Raw genomic sequence first — 18450 nt, 5'->3', positions numbered from 1 at the left:
GTACTCAAACAAAACAGTTGGAGTGCGGAATCCGGCGCTAACGTACAGCCACCAACTCGCTCGAGAACAAACGACGGTAATTGCACGTGACAGTCACTGAGTTATGGGTTTGAGTATTAAACGATATGTAGGTATACCTTACTAGTGCATAGTATAGCGTCTAGTCCCTTATAATTGTAGGAATTCGATGGTGTGGACGAGCGCACGTGCATTCATCTATACATATTATAAAACAGTTACCTTTTTGTCTGTCTGTATGGTATCGATTTTGTCAAAATATGCTGAACGGATTTTTATGGCATTTGGTATGGAAATAGTTTTAGACCCTGGAAAGGTTACGGCTACTTTCTATCTCGGGAAAATATATGGCGTAACTTTTATCCCGGAAATTTGATATAAATAACAAATACCTTATTATAAATAATTAATAAATACGTCTAGATAATGTATATGTTCAATTACAGCTGTGCATTTCGTCATAAAATAAATAATAAGTTTTGTTGGCACAGAAAAAACACATGAAACATAAATGTGACTTTCTTAGTTCTAATAAACTTTATTTTTATCTGATCTTATGTCAGAAGCATAAAAAACTTTATGAAGTTCCTCAATAAATATTGTTAAAGGGAATAAAAACAGCAGAATAAAAACACACTACATTTATCATTTGTTGCATAAAAACATTTGGAATGAAAGTTCAAAATAACAAGGCACTTTTAAATACGACACAAAGAACCGTGTGAAGCATTCGAGCAGCTTTCTTTATATCTCAAACGAAAACCTACGTTGGCTCGTCGAGCACATTGGATAAAACGGGTTTTCTTTTTTTAGTATAACGAAGAATAATATCCACAAAGGTTATGTTTCAATTCAGACACCATTAAAATAATGTTTTTATGAATATTACGTACCTAATAAATTTTAATTAAACTTATTATAATATTAAATACTCTCATGAACTTGACATTTTTGTCAGTATGTAATACTGATACTACTATACTGACTATACTGACTTTAAATTATTTATTCATGTAGGAGTTAATATTCAAGTCCTTTGTGCAATTGAAAACTTTAACATTCGAATAAATAATGTTATTTTGTGAACGTAAGAGTGCAAATGCTTTTTACTAAAAGATTATTTTTTTTATTTCATTTTAATTATCTCTCCATTTATATTTTGCATCGTTGAAAGTGACTGACAGGCTCTGGTTGGCTCTATTATATAATAAGACCCTCCTCATCTCACACAAACCCAATACCGTCATACCTTAACTTAATTAAGAAGCAATAAAATATGTATATAAATTAATATTCTTGCCAAAGAAAGTTGACGATAATATAAAAATCCTGATACGAAATCCAGTCAAATATACTTTAGCAAGTTTATTTGCTTCAACTTTGCATATCCAATGCAAGATTTTCATAGCTAAGTGCCTCTAGACCCTAGACCTTGACTCGTTTTAGCAATAGTTATGTAAACGGGGGAGCTCTACCGCCAGTTCCGCAGTGAACGGCTCAAAACTCATTTCATAATGCGGACTCCACTAACTTATTACACGTGCCCGCCGATGGTAGGTTATTGCAAATATACGGTTTCTTTAACTAGAAGATATGTGATTTAAGAAGAAGCGAAAACAAATTTTGTAGAACAATCGGCGGAGAGAATATTTAATATTAATCTCGACTTTAACCCAAGATTAATAAAGTTTTAATAAGATACCGTCTAAAACAAAAAAGAACTAGGTTAATGTTTTGTTCCCTTAATTATGTATATTCTTTAATCAATGTTTGTGACGACCAAGCGGTAAATTACTTCTGACTCTACCTCGGACATGACAGACCTATAAACAATCCACCCTCAACAAAACCAAAAATTAATGTGCCCAACGTGCGCGCTACGTATAGCACAAAACACATCGGTAAGCTAGATTTTCAGTTTGCAGTCGGCATCCGAAAGCCAGCTGTCATGAAACTACGAGTAACTGGCGGGGCGCGCCGCTACTAAATTTGGCAAAACACTTTGCCCACTCGAAAACCCGTTTTGCCTAAGATTTATAGTATCCATTATGAATGTGACCAGGCCACTGCCACTTGAGCCCGTTAATTCATTGAGCTATCAGTGAGTTTGCTCTTTTGGAGGTTTATCTATCCAAACCCTTCCTCCAAGTTGTGTAGGAACTTGATAAAATACGTTGAAATCTTATTTTATGACACATCAGTTTCGATAACTAGGGCGATAATTTAATAGTTATAGTTATGTTCGGTGTTGTAGTGTAGGTTGCGAGTTGGTATGACTTTGAGAACTAAATAGAGCATCTAGACTCTACAACGTCGTCACGCAAACTTAATCTTCTCTAATTGCATAACTTGCTCGAAGTTTAAGCACTCTGCTTCTAGAACTTACTAATTCTGGGATTACAATCCAATTACCTACATCATATTTATGTAATAGATACTTGATAAATAAACAAAACAGAATATAGATTTATCTTCTAGTTCCTTATTTTGTCTTAGCCTGCAGCACTCGTGATACATATAGGCCATTACTATTAGGTAGCTTTTTAATTTAACTTGAACTGACAAAATTAATAGCTCTAAAAGCAGGCGAGCGTTAAAACAGAATTTTTGAAAAGCAATCCGCGTGGATCGCATCGGGTAAAGTTCTATAATAAAATAATCCGGCACTTGTGAATAATAGTATTTGGGTAATACATGAAAATTGGCCGAAATGTAGCTATTCTAACTAGACATGACAATTTACAAATTAATTGTTATATTATAATTTAATATAACTACTTAGTAACAACAACTACTGAATCCATAATTTCTTTAGAAATCCATAAGAAAATAAAGGGCGTCATTAAAAAAACCGATGTAAGATATGAATAACATAACCAGAACAAAAGCTTAGCTGAAAATCGTTATTGTGAAACTGTGGGTATTTATTCGTCTGCGCCTGTAATAGCGATCGCTTTATCTCTAGTCGTCGTCCTGCTGTCTATCAAATTACTGTCTGAGTCGGAGAATAGAAAACCAAGAAGGATTTTCCTTTAATCAATTTGCTTTCTTGATCACTGACTCTAGCTGGCGCCGCATCATACACATTTGCGATTACCTACATATTAAATCATTTACGAACACGAATTAATGATCACGAATTACGAATTAAAAACATTTATTTTACATATTTATGTACATACCTATCTATTTTACACATTGTTATACATTCTTAAACTTTATGAATTGAAATAGATTTTTTCTTGGATTCACTGGACATAATAATTTGTTAAAACGTCAAATGTGAGACTTTAAACTGTAGTTAAGGCGAATCAATCACGTTTAATGCCAAATATTTCGTCACACTTGGTGCCAAAAAACACATGACGCTCCTGGTCTAGAAACTTAGTAATTATAGATATACTTTCTTTATAAATTACATCACTAAACTAGACATAGACGAAGGACATGATTTTTACTGAAGAACGCAAAAAAGCTAGCAAGTAATTCATCTACTATAATCCTAATAAGAAATACTATGAGCACCACGGTAATTTCACCAAATTTAATGGACAAATTCAATTATTTACTATTTTATGTTTTCTGATGGCTGAGTTCATTAAATGCAGTTTCACACGTCGTTTGAGATAATGGCGACTTCTTAATCCAAAGCGAGTCATGATAGAGTGAGGTTTCAAACTCACATCAGATCTGTGTCCGCGCAGGTTGTAGTTGGTGCGCAGCGGCAGCTCGTGCGGGCGGCGCGCGTGCGACGACGTGAACGTGACGCCCACCACGCCGCGCACGTTGCCCGTCGCCAGCCATCCCTCCTGGTAGTAATTGTTGCGGTTGAGCTTCCAACCCTCTTCCTAAAACAATACACAGTAGATGTTCTCATTTAAAGAATTCCGAAAAAAGTCATATATACATATATATAATCGAAATAGCTCGTCGCCACTAAACAAAGAAGAACATTGGAATTCGTTGAAAGACGTTCGAACTTTTGTAGCTAAGTAATTAAATTAATCACATATTCAGGTACTGATATTAATTAGTAATATCTTTTGGAAATGCTCTCCGTATAACTTTGACCTTGCGATAATGGGCAAAGTAATTAGTCGTATCGTAAAGTAATAACTACGCTAAGGTGGACTTCACAATGTTAATGTTTTAGGACCAACTATAAGCAACAAATTATTTATAGCATGCAAAAGCCCGGGTTTCCTATTTGTATCAAGATTACAAAACCCATTATCCGTTAATAATTAATTAATAACTACAAAGCTACATACATATCTTCCCGACCGGAGCTCATGGGTGAGGTAGAGAAGTTCTACGGACAGTTATACACGTCAACACGACGACCTGTTTGCAGTGCGGCCACAGATCCAAGAGCCCCACTAATCCGACACTATACCGAAGACATCCCGGACATCGACCTGTGCGAGATTAGTATGGCTCTCGGGCAGCTGAAAAACAACAAGGCTCCGGGTGATGACGGAATAACAGCAGAGCTTCTAAAAGCGGGCGGACAGCCAATATTAGAGGCTCTCCAAAAACTATTGAATTCCGTCATTCACGAGGGTATCACGCCCCAGGCATGGCAGAGGAGCGTGGTTGTGCTCTTCTTTAAAAAGGGCGATAAAACCCTTTTAAAGAATTACAGACCCATCTCGCTCCTGAGTCACGTCTACAAGCTGTTCTCGAGAGTCATCACGAATCGTCTTGCTAACAGTCTCGATGACTTCCAGCCTCACGAACAAGCCGGATTCCGAAAAGGCTATAGTACCATAGACCATATACACACGCTGCGGCAGGTTATACAGAAGTCCGAGGAGTATAACCGGCCCCTCTGTCTAGCGTTTGTGGACTATGAGAAAGCCTTCGATTCGATCGAGACCTGGGCAGTGCTTCAGTCTCTCCAGAGGTGCCAAATTGACTATCGGTATATTGAAGTGTTGAAGTGCCTATACGAAAACGCCACCATGTCAGTCCGCCTCCAGGATCAGTACTCGAAACCTATCCAGCTACAGCGTGGCGTGAGACAGGGAGATATAATATCTCCGAAACTGTTCACCGCTGCACTGGAAGACGTCTTCAAGCTTCTGGACTGGAGAGGACTCGGCATCAACATCAACGGCGAGTATTTGACTCACCTTCGATTTGCCGACGATATCGTAGTCATGGCTGAGACCCTAGAAGACCTTAGCGCAATGCTCGATGACCTCAATAGCGTTTCCCAACAAGTGGGTCTCCAGAATAAACATGGATAAGACAAAAGTCATGTCTAACCACCATGTCAGACCCACCCCTGTCAAGATAGGAGACGCTACACTTGAAGTTGTCGACGAGTACGTCTACCTGGGACAAACAGTCCAATTAGGTAGGTCCAACTTCGAGAAAGAGGTCACTCGTCGAATCCAACTCGGCTGGGCAGCGTTCGGGAGGCTCCGACACATCTTCTCGTCCCGAATACCGCAGTGTCTCAAGACGAAAGTCTTTGACCAGTGTGTGTTGCCAGTGATGACATATGAAAGTGAGACGTGGTCGCTCACTATGGGCCTTGTCAGAAGGTTGAAAGTCACTCAGAGGGCAATGGAGAGGGCTATGCTCGGAGTTTCCTTGCGGGATCGAATCACAAACGAGGTGATCCGCAGGAAAACCAAAGTAACCGAAATAGCCCTTAGAGTTGCGAAACTCAAGTGGCAGTGGGCAGGGCACATAGCTCGTAGAACTGATGGCCGTTGGGGCAGAAAAGTTCTGGAGTGGCGACCACGAACCGGGAGACGCAGCGTAGGCAGGCCCCCACGAGATGGACCGACGATCTGGTCAGGGTCGCCGGAGTCCGATGGATGAGGGCGGCCCAGAACCGGTCCCTGTGGCGCTCAATGGGGAGGCCTATGTCCAGCAGTGGACGATTCAAGGGCTGAAATGATGATGATGATGATGAAGCTACATACGTGTTAAGCATGTAGATAACGGTGTCAATAATGATACAATTTGGTAGAGCTACTCACATCGAACACGAAAAAAAGGGATTGTTTTACTGGAGTTTACGTATAATTAGTACAGCCTCGTAATATGAGTACTTTCTATTTACTTTTGTTCCTATATTTTTGCTAAATATGAAAAGATAATCGTTTTACAGCTGACAAATTCAGTTATCGGCTCCCCGAGGCATTTGGAAATAAGCTTGGAAAATATTAGGTTTTTCGTAGCTCTGTAACGTAGCCCAGATTTAACCCAATCTTGTGAGAAATTGCATCAAGATTCAGTATCCAACAGTTTGTATTGCTGATTTATTTTATTATACGAACAAAATGGGTATCTTGTGAATAATCCATGAGACATCCTTTCTACTGGAAACCTTTTGTACAACTATTTTCTTTCTTTTTATTTATAGTATGTACGGTTCATTTATAATTAAAGTTTAATGCGTATAAAAGATACAAGGAAATAAACCAGTTCAGGTCGGTCGGGTTGTTTTACACGCATAGGCGCGAATAGGCAGCCGGAGCAATTAACCAGGCACGTAATAGTGCATGTCCTATCGCGATGGCGGCAGACCGGAGATCGAAGGCGAAATTGGCAATTAGCCAGATATTACGCGTTTCAACACCTCCCATTAATTCGTCTGTCGGGGCCCAATCAGGACAAATTTCTTACCAACACGTCTCACTAGTAGTCAGTATCTACATCATGTAATCAACAGGTTGTAACATTGTTACGTATAGAAGGAAAGGAAGTTGTTTTATACTCTATTTTATATTTATATTACCTACTTAAAAGTCTGCAATTCAAAAATTCGGGCCCCGTGTTGACTAAGCTTACCTCAGATAGAATCAACAACCGCCTTATTTAATAAAAAACACGGAAACGGATTTCTAACAAATGGACTGGAGTCATTCTTGCATTAATTCGTAAATTATGAACAAAGCCACAAAGCCATAGGCTCTCTTAAAAGAGTGGGATAGTTTTGGGCATCCCTCTCATACCATTTTTATTTGAATATAAAGATTATTATTTGTATAGACAAAATGCAACTAAACCTCTTCTTAACCTTCTTCGATGATCTGGTGTTCAACCGCAATTCGTCTGGCAGTTTGATGTACCGGCAATGATCGTCATTGTTTTTAGATAATTATTACTCAGGTGGCTAAATTCTCTTTTGAATATTGCCATAAATATGAAGAAATTTAATCAATCCTAAATAATATTATTATATAGTTTATTTACTTTTGACGAAAAGTACTGAATCCACGTATAAAATCTGTAGGTACTTACTATGCCAAAAATTATAAAACTTGGAGTATTTATGTTCTTTTAACCTATTCTCGGAAATAATAGAACACGAAACCAGTACACTAGATATTATGCACACAATCTATTTGGGTAAGAATTTTGACAAACATTTTATATTATTTCAGAAGGATACCCAAAATAGGAGATCTTATATGACGAGTGATGCAACACTGTCGAGTGGAGTATCGTACAAGAGGGCTTTAGAATTTTCTTAAACTATTTATGTCATTTATAAATGTTCTGTTTTGACCATTGATTAATTTACATCATAATATATAACGCCAGATGAAATAATAAGGCAAATACCTAACTAATTGTTGGCAGTAGGCTACACAAAATTGATATTTATCTGCTGTCAGGAATTGAGATTTTTCAAAACACGTAATATTACTTATGCATTATGCATTTTGTTATGCCTAGAGTAGACGCACTATACAACCCTATTAGAAGCAATACATAAAGTCGTAAGTACAAAATTAAGGACGTAGATATTGTAGGATAATTTAAACCCGACAGTAATTTAAAAAAATGGAGGCATCACTAAGATGTTTTTATTACATAGATACGTTGTCCGAGCTCAATACTGGCAAGACGAAAGTAAGGCAATTCCCCGACGTTCACTTAGTCAACCTCGAACCACTGTTGTGGCTAGTCGGCTTACTACCTATTTGTATTCTATTAATTAAATGCCTTCTCTGTGTTTTTTAGACGATGTACAAATTATACAGCAACTATAAAAGAAAAAACGTTTCATTTCATGTGTAAGTATACACTATTTAACTTATTATTTATCAAATAAACCGAATGAATTTTATTCGACTGTCATGGCGACGGCGCGGCGGTCGACGCTCGCGTCATGTCAATGCGAGCTGCTAGGGGAAGATGGGTAATGACTGTCTCAGGCCTTATAAACCTACTATTTCTGTTTTATAATATAATAACACGGTATGAAATAAAATCATGTAATAAGTAATAGTGTAATTTAAAAATACATCAAATACTTGTAAATATTTACGGTTCGATCATTTCCTAGAGAGTGACATATACGTAACCAAAAATAATGTTAAAAATCACATAAATGCAAAAGGTCACATAATCCTTCCTAATGTAAAGGATATTCAAATTATTAAAAATCGGATTTTAAAATCGTTTGTAAGTTGTAACGACGTATTTCAGTCTTTAAATGTTCATTCCCTAGAGCAACACCCGACGTTTAATCATAGATTACACCTTATCCGCGCTGTTATAGATAAATTCATTAATGTTCGCATACATTTCGCACACAAAACTAATATAGATTGTAAAACTGATTATAAAAGACAAAAAAGAATAAATTAAGTTTGTTTGAAGTTATATAAAGTAAACACGCTGGCGCTAAATAACTAGAGTTTTATGATGGAGACGATGATATATTATATCTTAAAGAATTTTTGTATACCTAGTCTTACGTACATAGAGCATTTAAAGCAATTAATATATATTTTTTTTTTATATAGTTCACCTTACTGTCTAAAATAAATGTTTCTCTGCTCACACAATAAATTGTTTTATTAAAATGAAGTGTCCAATTTTCCCCAAATTTCTCTGATTGTAGGTCACACGCGCTTTGGCCAATGAGCGTGCGGCACTAAAGTTGTTACGTAACTGTCGATGTATATATATCCTTTTCTAACGAATGTATGCTGCATCTTTTTATTCCTTCTTCGAACCAATTTGTAATTATATGTATAGGTACGTGACTATAGCACATAGTGCGCCGTTTTTTTGTGCCATTTTGTTAGTGTATGCCGCGTCTATTTGTAAAACGTCATTGGAGGCATCATATCTATTAATATTGACACATACGTAGGACAATGTTCGCAACCATTATTAGCCTTTTATAAGAGAATCCCACATGATAATACTAGACTTTTAATTTGGCAAACTTCGTTAACGAGGTCGGTAGTCGGCTGTAAAACAAACGCCTACTGGTTGGTGGGCGGCCTCAGAGACGATTAAATATTCGTTTCTAGTGTGGATTAGTGAGACTAAAATTCTGACATAGTCGCTGCTAATTGGTAATCCTACATATCAATTTATCTCTTACACGGATAATGCCTACCTTTTATCATGACCATACACAGGACAGTTTGATCTTGGACGTTATTATATATTTATATTTTATATTGTGATATAGTCTAGTTTGCAATCAAAAAATCAGACAACGCTATTACGATACATCGAAATCGCTCCACAGTTTCAATAAATCTTAGAACTAATATTAAGCGGTTCATTGTATTAACAACTGCAGTGTCTTCCCCGAAGGCATCGATCGAGTGCGGTTAAGATAAAGTCATTGAAGAGTTAAATCGGACGGAAAGTTCAGAATGGTGCCACTTCATAATGAGTTACAGACGCAGTAGTTACCTCGTGTCCAACTCTATGGCTGCTGGACTAACAATAATTCGAACGAGTTCTTTGAACATTTTTACATGCATAGTTAACAGAAACTCAGTTTTTATTATGCTAATCTAGTAACGTAAAAGATTATAAGTTTTTTCTATTGCCATTGCGCAAGTCATACGCCGTATGATTCAAATGTACAAAAGATTTATTAGACTGAGTAAGTGATAACATAGTATCCTAATCGGATAACATAGTATCTAAAAAGCTTTACCTACTCATGACGATTTCTTTATTTAATAAAAAGTTCACAAACCAGCAAGAACTTGCTTGGTGATAATGCAAAAACCGCACGACAATGATCGCTTTAACATCCTAACTTATACAATTCTTGGATTGATACCTGCCTACCTAAGGAAGGAAGGAATGAATAGAGATTACAGTCAGTTAGTCAGTTTTTGGTTTGACGATAAAAAAAAATAACAATAAGGTCAGGTGGGGCAAGTGCGCCGACGGGGTAAGTGCACCTACCGTAAAAAAATCGAGAACTATTGATGTTATACAATTACCGCAATCTTACATCTATGCTACTAACTGAAATACAGTTCCACTCAAAAAGCTATAAATGGCTATGTTCATTTTAATACGATTTATTCGCCATTTTATTTTAAGTGTCATTTAGACCTGTAAACCGAGATGACCCCGTGAAAGATAACATCAAATATTTCAAGATATTTAACATATTTCTGTAAACCAGTAAAGTGAATACATAGTTTAAACATTTTATTTTAACTTCCTGCCTGAATTTTATTTATATATACTAAAATAAAGGATTTTTTAGCAATGCGAAAAAATGTACCTAAAAATTGTCGAGTAGGGCAAGTGCGCCACAGTTAATAGTCGTATGGCGCACTTGCCCCTGACCCATATAGTATAACCCAACCTTTTTGAGAATAAGTTTTACAAATATGAATTATTGTAATTAAAATGTTATCCTTAACAGGAGATTTTTTGGTACTCAAGGTATTTTGTTTTGAGCCGACTTAAATAAAAGGGCGTATTAGTTAATTCGTGTTTACAAAAGAAAAACTGAAATACCTTGGTGTAGAGCAACTTTACGTGAATAGGTTGCAACTGTTCGATCAGGCACGTTATCTGGGTATAATGCAGCTCAAACATATCAAATGTCATAAGGCCAAATTCTAAGTAATTGAGTTATAACGCATTCAAAATTGTTAATTTCTACATTTTTGTATGTTTTTAGTTTTAGAAATAAAATGGATTTTATATTAGGGCTACTATTTTTTTATTCCAACACATCCGCACACAAAACTCTAATAGCAAAAAATTATATATCAAAAAAAAATCTAAAATGTTTTCAAGCCCTGATTTACGTATATATGGCGCACTTGCCCCGAATTTGATTTGACAGCCATAGTTTGTTATAATATTGAGTGATTAAAAATTATCCAAGAGCAATGCGAGTAAAACTTATTTCTCTATGGACTAAAGTGTGTGTTTTCTTTATAATGTTTCATATTGGCAGTTTTTTGACACAGGCGCACTTACCCCATTTCCGGAGGCAAGTGCGCCTACTACCATTTTACTTTGAGCAAAATATTATTAATTTATGGTCCGATTTCCTTGAATGGCTATAGGTTGTTATCACAAAATACCAAATATTCTTAAATTAATAAAATTACATTCTTAAGTCAGCACAAAAGAAATTATTTTGCATTGAATCCAGCTATGAAAATTTTATGGCGCACTTCCCCGACTGACCTTAATTGATAGTATTGGACAGCTGTCTGAGGGCTCATCCTAAATTTTGCAAAATATAGAGCCTTCCGATTCATGCTTTAGAGAAAAAGGACTACCTATCTACATATTATGAGAAGTAAGAGTATACTCAGAATTATGTCATTTCCATCAACGATTAAACAACAAGTCACAAATAATCGCAAGAATATAAGTCTACCCATGTTGTCTTCTAAGGGCCTCTTTCAAAACTTTTCTAGTAAATGTCAGTCTTCATATAAATGTCTAAGCCGACCATATACAAAACTCATTCTCTAGTGTATGCTCGCAAATAAATGGTAATAAAACCAGTATTGTCCAAATTAGGTGTTTAATAAGATAACTGCCAAATAAAATTTACTTGAAACTTGTGAAACAGGCCTATTTATTTTTATCTTAATATATTGTTCTCCAATTATTTTACGACCTCAACAGTTTGACCTTTTGATACTTCAATGCCAAGTTCAAATTAAAATTAATTAGAAAACTTAATTGTCTTTTGGATCTTTAACTGTCATTGGATTGCCTCGGTGGCGTAGTTGTACTGCATGCGCGCTACGGCAGTGCTCCGACGTCCTGGGTTCGAATCCCGAACCAGGCAAAGTGATATTTGAGTTTTTCAGCTCAGTTTCAGCTCGGAATCTGGAATTGATGCCCGATATGGCTATAGGTTTGCCCCTTTTCACATTATGGCACGGAACACCTTCGGCGAAAAGTTGGTGCTCTGGTTGCGCCGCGTGTGTTTTATTTTCTTTAAAAACTTAATATCTTGTAAAACGAATATGGTTTCAAACTAGAAGAAATAGTTATATAGATTATGCTAATAATCTGTGAATTTTCAATGTATGAGATTATACTGTCTATGTTACGATACTATCAAATAAAATAGGTCAAAATGTATAAAGGTGAAGGACGCTTAATTAATCGCGAGCCTGCTGCCAGCACTTGGCCGGCGTTGCTCGGAACACACCGTTTCGCTAGATTACTACTGCGCGATTTAGCAAACCTCATCTACAATCGCGCCGATGAAACCCCTGCTAATGGCTTTCCATCAGCAGGATAGGCCGCGCGGATACGTGCTTTTAGCTCTACCAAATTATTTTACTTCAAGACGGGAATAGGTACGGCAATTCTAGGAACTTATGTTACCTCGTCTACGTGGTTAATGGATGCAGATAATTGTTTATGTAATCAAAATTAAATTAAAGCCATACATTTGAAAGCTCCTACGGTAAATAAAATAATTTCCGTTTTATAACAGCAACTCAATTTAATTTGTTAAAAGCGGATACTTAATGTAAAACAGTAAGTAAACTAATAAATGTAACTAAAAGTAATAATTATGCTAGGATAAAACTGCTCGACGCTTCTTTGGGCTGTTACAATGCACATTGTCTAATAATATCGATAACATACACAACGTATGTAAGAAAATTCTAAATATAAATATAGAAGTAGTAAAATTGCGGTGCGCGGTGGACGCGATGCTTTCTCTTTTCGCGTGAGTGTACGTAGCTCGCAATGCAGCGGTCGAGGGTCGTGCACTATTCAATATTCAGTAACATATCGCCTTACCTCGGGCAGCTCGTCGGGCACCTTGCCCATCCATGACAGCGACAGGATGGTGCAGTCACACTTGGCATTCACGTTTCTCTCGAAGTGAAGATGCATATTCGCTGATCTAACTTACACGAATAACTTAAATTTCAAACAGGCATTGTCAAATCACTGAAAACAGTCGTGTACGCGCGGTAATGAATAAAATCGCGGCGACTCGAGCACGCTGCGTTCGGTGCACATTTTACAGGAATTAATTTGACGGTGTTAGTTTAGGCAATGGTTAACGGTGGTGGAGGTACGGGGTGGGACGGGAGCGCGTCGGCGGTGCGTCGGTGGCACTCGGCCGACGTGACAGAGGTGACAGGCGAGCCTTCGGCCTCGCAGCGGGCGGCGCAGGGTATTGATTGCGCGGGACGGCGCGCCTGCGAGCGACCTCTGCCGGCCGCGCGAACAACACGCCACGCGGGAAATCCCAAGGAAAACACATTGAGAGGGCGCTGAAAATTTAAAACTCTGCTCTGGCTGGATATTATGCCACGAACGCTACGGGAACAAGCGCCATATCTGTATTGTACGTCGGCTTCCTATTTATTCTAATGTTGTTTGTAAATATTCGATGTCCATCGTTTCAATAGCCCGTTGCGGGTGAGTTTTCTACTGAAATTCTTATTTTAATCTTATTTTCTTTTATAAGGAACAATTTAGAGGTAAAATTTGTTCCATATATACATAGATGTGAAAAATATATTTTCATAACCAATGCTGGATGTAAAGCTAGTGAATATTTAAAGATTACTGCCTTCCCAACGAGTAGTCAGAGTAATATGTGCTCTATCTCTAGCAGATGTTCTTACTTAGAGATTATTAATTCATAATGAAATGCGGAACATACTTTAGACGCTTTAATTAAAACATGATACAGAAGGTTATTCAAAGAAACAAATATTAGGGAAGCATTCCATTTATTTAACTTACATAATTGAAAATATCACAAGCAAATGATATCACAGACTTTTCAGACATATTATCAAACATGTTTAGATGATTCGGACTTCTTCCAGATCACCCACGTCGGGCCGGTCTTCACTTTGACCGGCAGCGGAACTCTCAACTTGACCGTTTCTTCCATCACCTGTTTCAACACGGCTATGAAAGAGTTCTTGTTCGACTCGAGCACTTCGTAGATTAATTCATCGTGCATTTGCAAGATGAGGCGTGGTTGTGGAGCACTGCCGCTAGTTTTAGTGTCTATAGCGCACATGGCTGCTTTGGCGATATCCGCGGCTGACCCTTGAATAGTCGTGTTCACTGCTTGACGTTCTGCAGCTCCTGGAATGGAAAACATTACATTGTTTTGTTACATGTAACGGTAATATAAATTGAATGCTATCGCGAAGGGACAAATTGCACAAGGCGCTGACTCATTAGGCCACCCTCTTCCCTGCCTACAATTTGTCGCGTGGCCGCTTTCCTTTCACACAGGACGCCCGCTAGTCAATGATATTCAAAAAGTAAAGATACCCCATACCTAACAAATAAAACGAAAAATTATACTGTACGCACTCTTACACAATAACACATTATTTAACATTTCATTACATACAGATGTAATATTAATATATATGTACCTAAGTTTTCCCCTTCTTTATACTACTCATATTTAACCCATACCATGTTTTAACATTGCCGCAATACTTAATATCCCGACTTTAATTAAATTTTATTTGTCACAAACAGTAAAACGAAAGCATAGATTTAGTACAACTCTGTTTAAATCTCAGTTCCTTTGCAGCCCGCGCAGATAATATACTTCCACTACATTACACGCTTCAAAGCCTCAGTTAAGTACCGTAAACACGTCTCTACGTTAATGCCCATTAAAATCTGCGCCCACTAGTCACTACAATATAATAAATATTTATTAAAGTATTATTGAACTATATTTTTATCAAGTTCTTTAAATACCTGAATAAGGGATAGAAAATAAATATTATCTGTATTTGAAGCAAGATTCAAAAGACTTTATACAACAGGTAACGATCATAATATAACATAACAACAGGTAACCCCTATTATTACTCGAGACTTGTTGCTGCTTTTGAAAAACACGACTCATAGCTATCTTTTCTTTTCAGTGTTCATTAGAAACTTCTTGGAACGATACCTAGCGTGTTTTAGTTTAATTTTAATATGGAATTTTGCTCGCGGCACCCTAAGCTGTTTTGGAGGGTGGATTTATAAAGAGCCTGTTTTTTATTCTGGCATGATTAAATAACTTCACTGCACCTTATGTCCAGATAAGATACTGAATGACAACAGTTGGCTATCTTATACTATTTGACACAACCATACTGGCATCCTTAGATTCTGATTGTATATCATAAGCGACTGAGTACCCACCACCGTATATAAAGTAAAAATTCGCTATAATGGATATTTACAGCGAGTCCCAAACATTTGGAAAAATAGGCCACCATTGCGGCTATTGTTAAAAAACACACATCTTTCATTAGTCGAAATTTTGTTTGACTGTACTATACCTACCGTTTTTTCCCCGCAGTAAAAATATACCGTAAAGTGCTGACTGCAACTCTGCAGTTGCAGTCAGCACTGATATATACGACTAACTTTGCCCGCGGCTCCGCCCGCGTTATAAAGTTTTTCAGGCTAAAGTTTTCCGTTATAAAAGTAGTAGTTTCCGGGAGCCTATGTTCTTCCCAGGGTCTCAAACTGTCTCCATACCAAATTTCATCTTAATACGTTGGGTAGTTTTTGAGTTTAACACGTTCAGGCAGACAGATGCAGTGGAGGACTTCGTTTTATAATATATTTTTAGAACTTTTAAAAGGAACAATCCCGTCATACATCATTGTTGCATAACTTTAACCGTTTACGCAGCGCACGCAACGGAAGCTCTCAAAACTAATAAATTGTCCCCGTTTTTGCAACATGTTTCATTACTGCTCCGCTCCTATTGGTCATAGCGTGATGATATACAGCCTATAGCACTCCACAAATAAAGGGCTATCCAACACAAAACGAATTTTTCAGTTCAAACTGGTAATTCCTAAGTTTAGCCATTACTGCTCCGCTCCTATTAGTCATAGCGTGATGATATATAACTTAGAGCACTCTACAAACAAAGGGCTATTCAACACAAAAATTTTTCAGTTCGAATCGGTAGTTCCTGAGATTAGCCATTACTGCTCCGCTCCTATTAGGTATAGCGTGATGATATATAGCATATAGCACTCTACAAACAAAGGGCTCTCCAACTTAAAAAGAATTTTTCAGTTTGGACCGGTAGTTCCTGAGATTAGCCATTACTGCTCCTCCTATTGGGTATAGCGTGATGATATATAGCCTATAGCACTCCACGAACAAAGGGCTATCCAACTTAAAAGAATTTTTCAGTTTGGACCGGTAGTTCCTGAGATTAGCCATTACTGCTCCGCTCCTATTGGGTATAGCGTGATGATATATAGCCTATAGCACTCCACGAACAAAGGGCTATCCAACTTAAAAAGAATTTTTCAGTTTGGACCGGTAGTTCCTGAGATTAGCCATTACTGCTCCGCTCCTATTGGGTATAGCGTGATGATATATAGCCTATAGCACTCCACGAACAAAGGGCTATCCAACACAAAATGATTTTTTCAGTTTGGATCGGTAGTTCCTGAGATTAGCCATCTCTGCTCCGCTCCTATTGGGTATAGTGTGATGATATATAGCCTATAGCACTCCACGAACAAAGGGCTATCCAACAGAAAAAGAATTTTTCAGTTTGGACCGGTAGTTCCTGAGATTAGCCATTACTGCTCCGCTCCTATTGGGTATAGCGTGATGATATATAGCCTATAGCACTCCACGAACAAAGGGCTATCCAACGCAAAAAGAATTTTTCAGTTTGGACTGGTAGTTCCTGAGATTAGCGCGTTCAAACAAACAAACAAACAAACAAACAAACAAACTCTTCAGCTTTATATAATAGTATAGATATATATTAGATACGATAAAGAGAACTAAGGAATACATTAATATTGCTATAAATAATGTGTTAAAATACCTTTACTAAAAACTACTTTTCACTATATAAGGTTGTATTTAATGTGTAATCTACTGGAAAATATTGAAGAATAAAATATAACAACTCAACTCACCTTTTTTATACAGCACATTACTGTTGATGTGGGGCAGGTACCGCCTCCTTTTGGTGAGCGTTTCCACGTAACCTTTGCTCCGGCAGTCGTCGATGACTGATTGCGTGAACCTCCTCACAGCCGGGTAAGTATTATAAAAGGAGTCCATAAACGCGGCGGCCTCCATCTCCGACACGTCGAGATACTGAGCTAATGTTTTATTGCCCATTCCGTACAAGATTCCGTAACAAAGTTTGCTTCGCCTTTTGACGGAGATCGTCGTCCACCTACAAATGTTTTATTTTTCAGACGCCGTATAACGTATTTGTGTGAGTTTTATGCCTCGTGTGGGGATATTGAAAATCTTTAAGAGGTGATCTTTATGAACCTATTCTGGGTTGAATACTTTTTTATTTTCATAAAAATAATTTTGATTACAAATGACGTAGGTATATTTTTAGAGATGGTCTTAATTCTAAAGTAGATTTCATACTTTACATCAATTAATAAGCTACGGCCAACACATGCTATCAAAAAACTAAATTATTAGGTATCTCTATGCATGTTCTCTTGATATATTTTCATTATCTACAAAAATGCAATGAAAAACTTTGAAGTGAAAAGTTCTAGAACCGAAACTCACATTTCTCCTTTAATAGTTCATACTTCATACCATACCTACCAACTAGACTTTGGCTGCTAAAGATAGTAGGAAAAAAGTTAACAACAAACACCACAAACCTCCTCTTCCGGCAAATTGCTCCACGAAGACGCTATAGATTTGAACACGTCGACATCCGACTTCATAATTCTCATCAGTACAGGGTCTTCGCTGAAATGCGTCAGCACCCTCATTTCCAGCTGACAGTAATCAGCGGACACCATCACGTGACCTGGCGCTGCCTTGAATATGTTCCTACAGTTGAACTCCATTAGGTCTTCGCTCGTGACCTGGTTCAGGCTGAGGTAATGCAGTGGAATAGAGAATGTCCGCGGAACATTCTGCAGGTTTGGCTCATGCATGCTGATCCTGCCGGTGCAGGTGTGCATTGTATACGAAGGATTTATTCTGCCAATAAAATAGACTATTACATTGTTTCGTCCATAAGATTATATTTGTACTACGACATGTGAAAATATTCCCACTTTGCAAAATACGTATACTTCGCACATTTTCTTTTTCTGATTGCTGATATTTTAATATTATATGCTTCCTGATCGTTATGCATGAACTGCTCCCTATTAAGCAGGTCCGTTGGAATAGAAAATGTCA

General features: G+C 37.4%; 2 protein-coding genes across 2 annotated transcripts; both read right to left on the bottom strand.

Annotated features, from left to right (window-relative positions):
• Positions 1 to 3701: 3701 nt before the first annotated feature.
• LOC119193681 (tubby-related protein 4-like) lies at positions 3702 to 13380 on the bottom strand (the record flags this gene model as incomplete). The annotated part of the gene is made up of 2 exons (XM_037447313.1): positions 13054 to 13380; positions 3702 to 3866 (listed from the first exon to the last, which is right to left on the bottom strand). Coding segments are annotated over exons 1-2 (261 nt in total), but the record flags the coding sequence as incomplete, so codon positions are not given.
• A 603-nt stretch (positions 13381 to 13983) lies between these two features.
• Positions 13984 to 17426, bottom strand: LOC119193680 (DNA polymerase I-like). Its single transcript, XM_037447312.1, has 2 exons — positions 17199 to 17426; positions 13984 to 14367 (listed from the first exon to the last, which is right to left on the bottom strand). The coding sequence occupies exons 1-2, from the start codon at positions 17404 to 17406 to the stop codon at positions 14066 to 14068; spliced, it is 510 nt and encodes a 169-aa protein (XP_037303209.1). The 5' UTR covers positions 17407 to 17426; the 3' UTR covers positions 13984 to 14065.
• Positions 17427 to 18450: the final 1024 nt, after the last annotated feature.

This window comes from Manduca sexta, unplaced genomic scaffold (genome assembly GCF_014839805.1).
Source record: "Manduca sexta isolate Smith_Timp_Sample1 unplaced genomic scaffold, JHU_Msex_v1.0 HiC_scaffold_893, whole genome shotgun sequence".
NCBI lineage: Eukaryota > Metazoa > Arthropoda > Insecta > Lepidoptera > Sphingidae > Manduca > Manduca sexta.
Note: the sequence above shows the minus strand (reverse complement) of the source record. Positions and strands in the feature narration are given on the sequence as shown.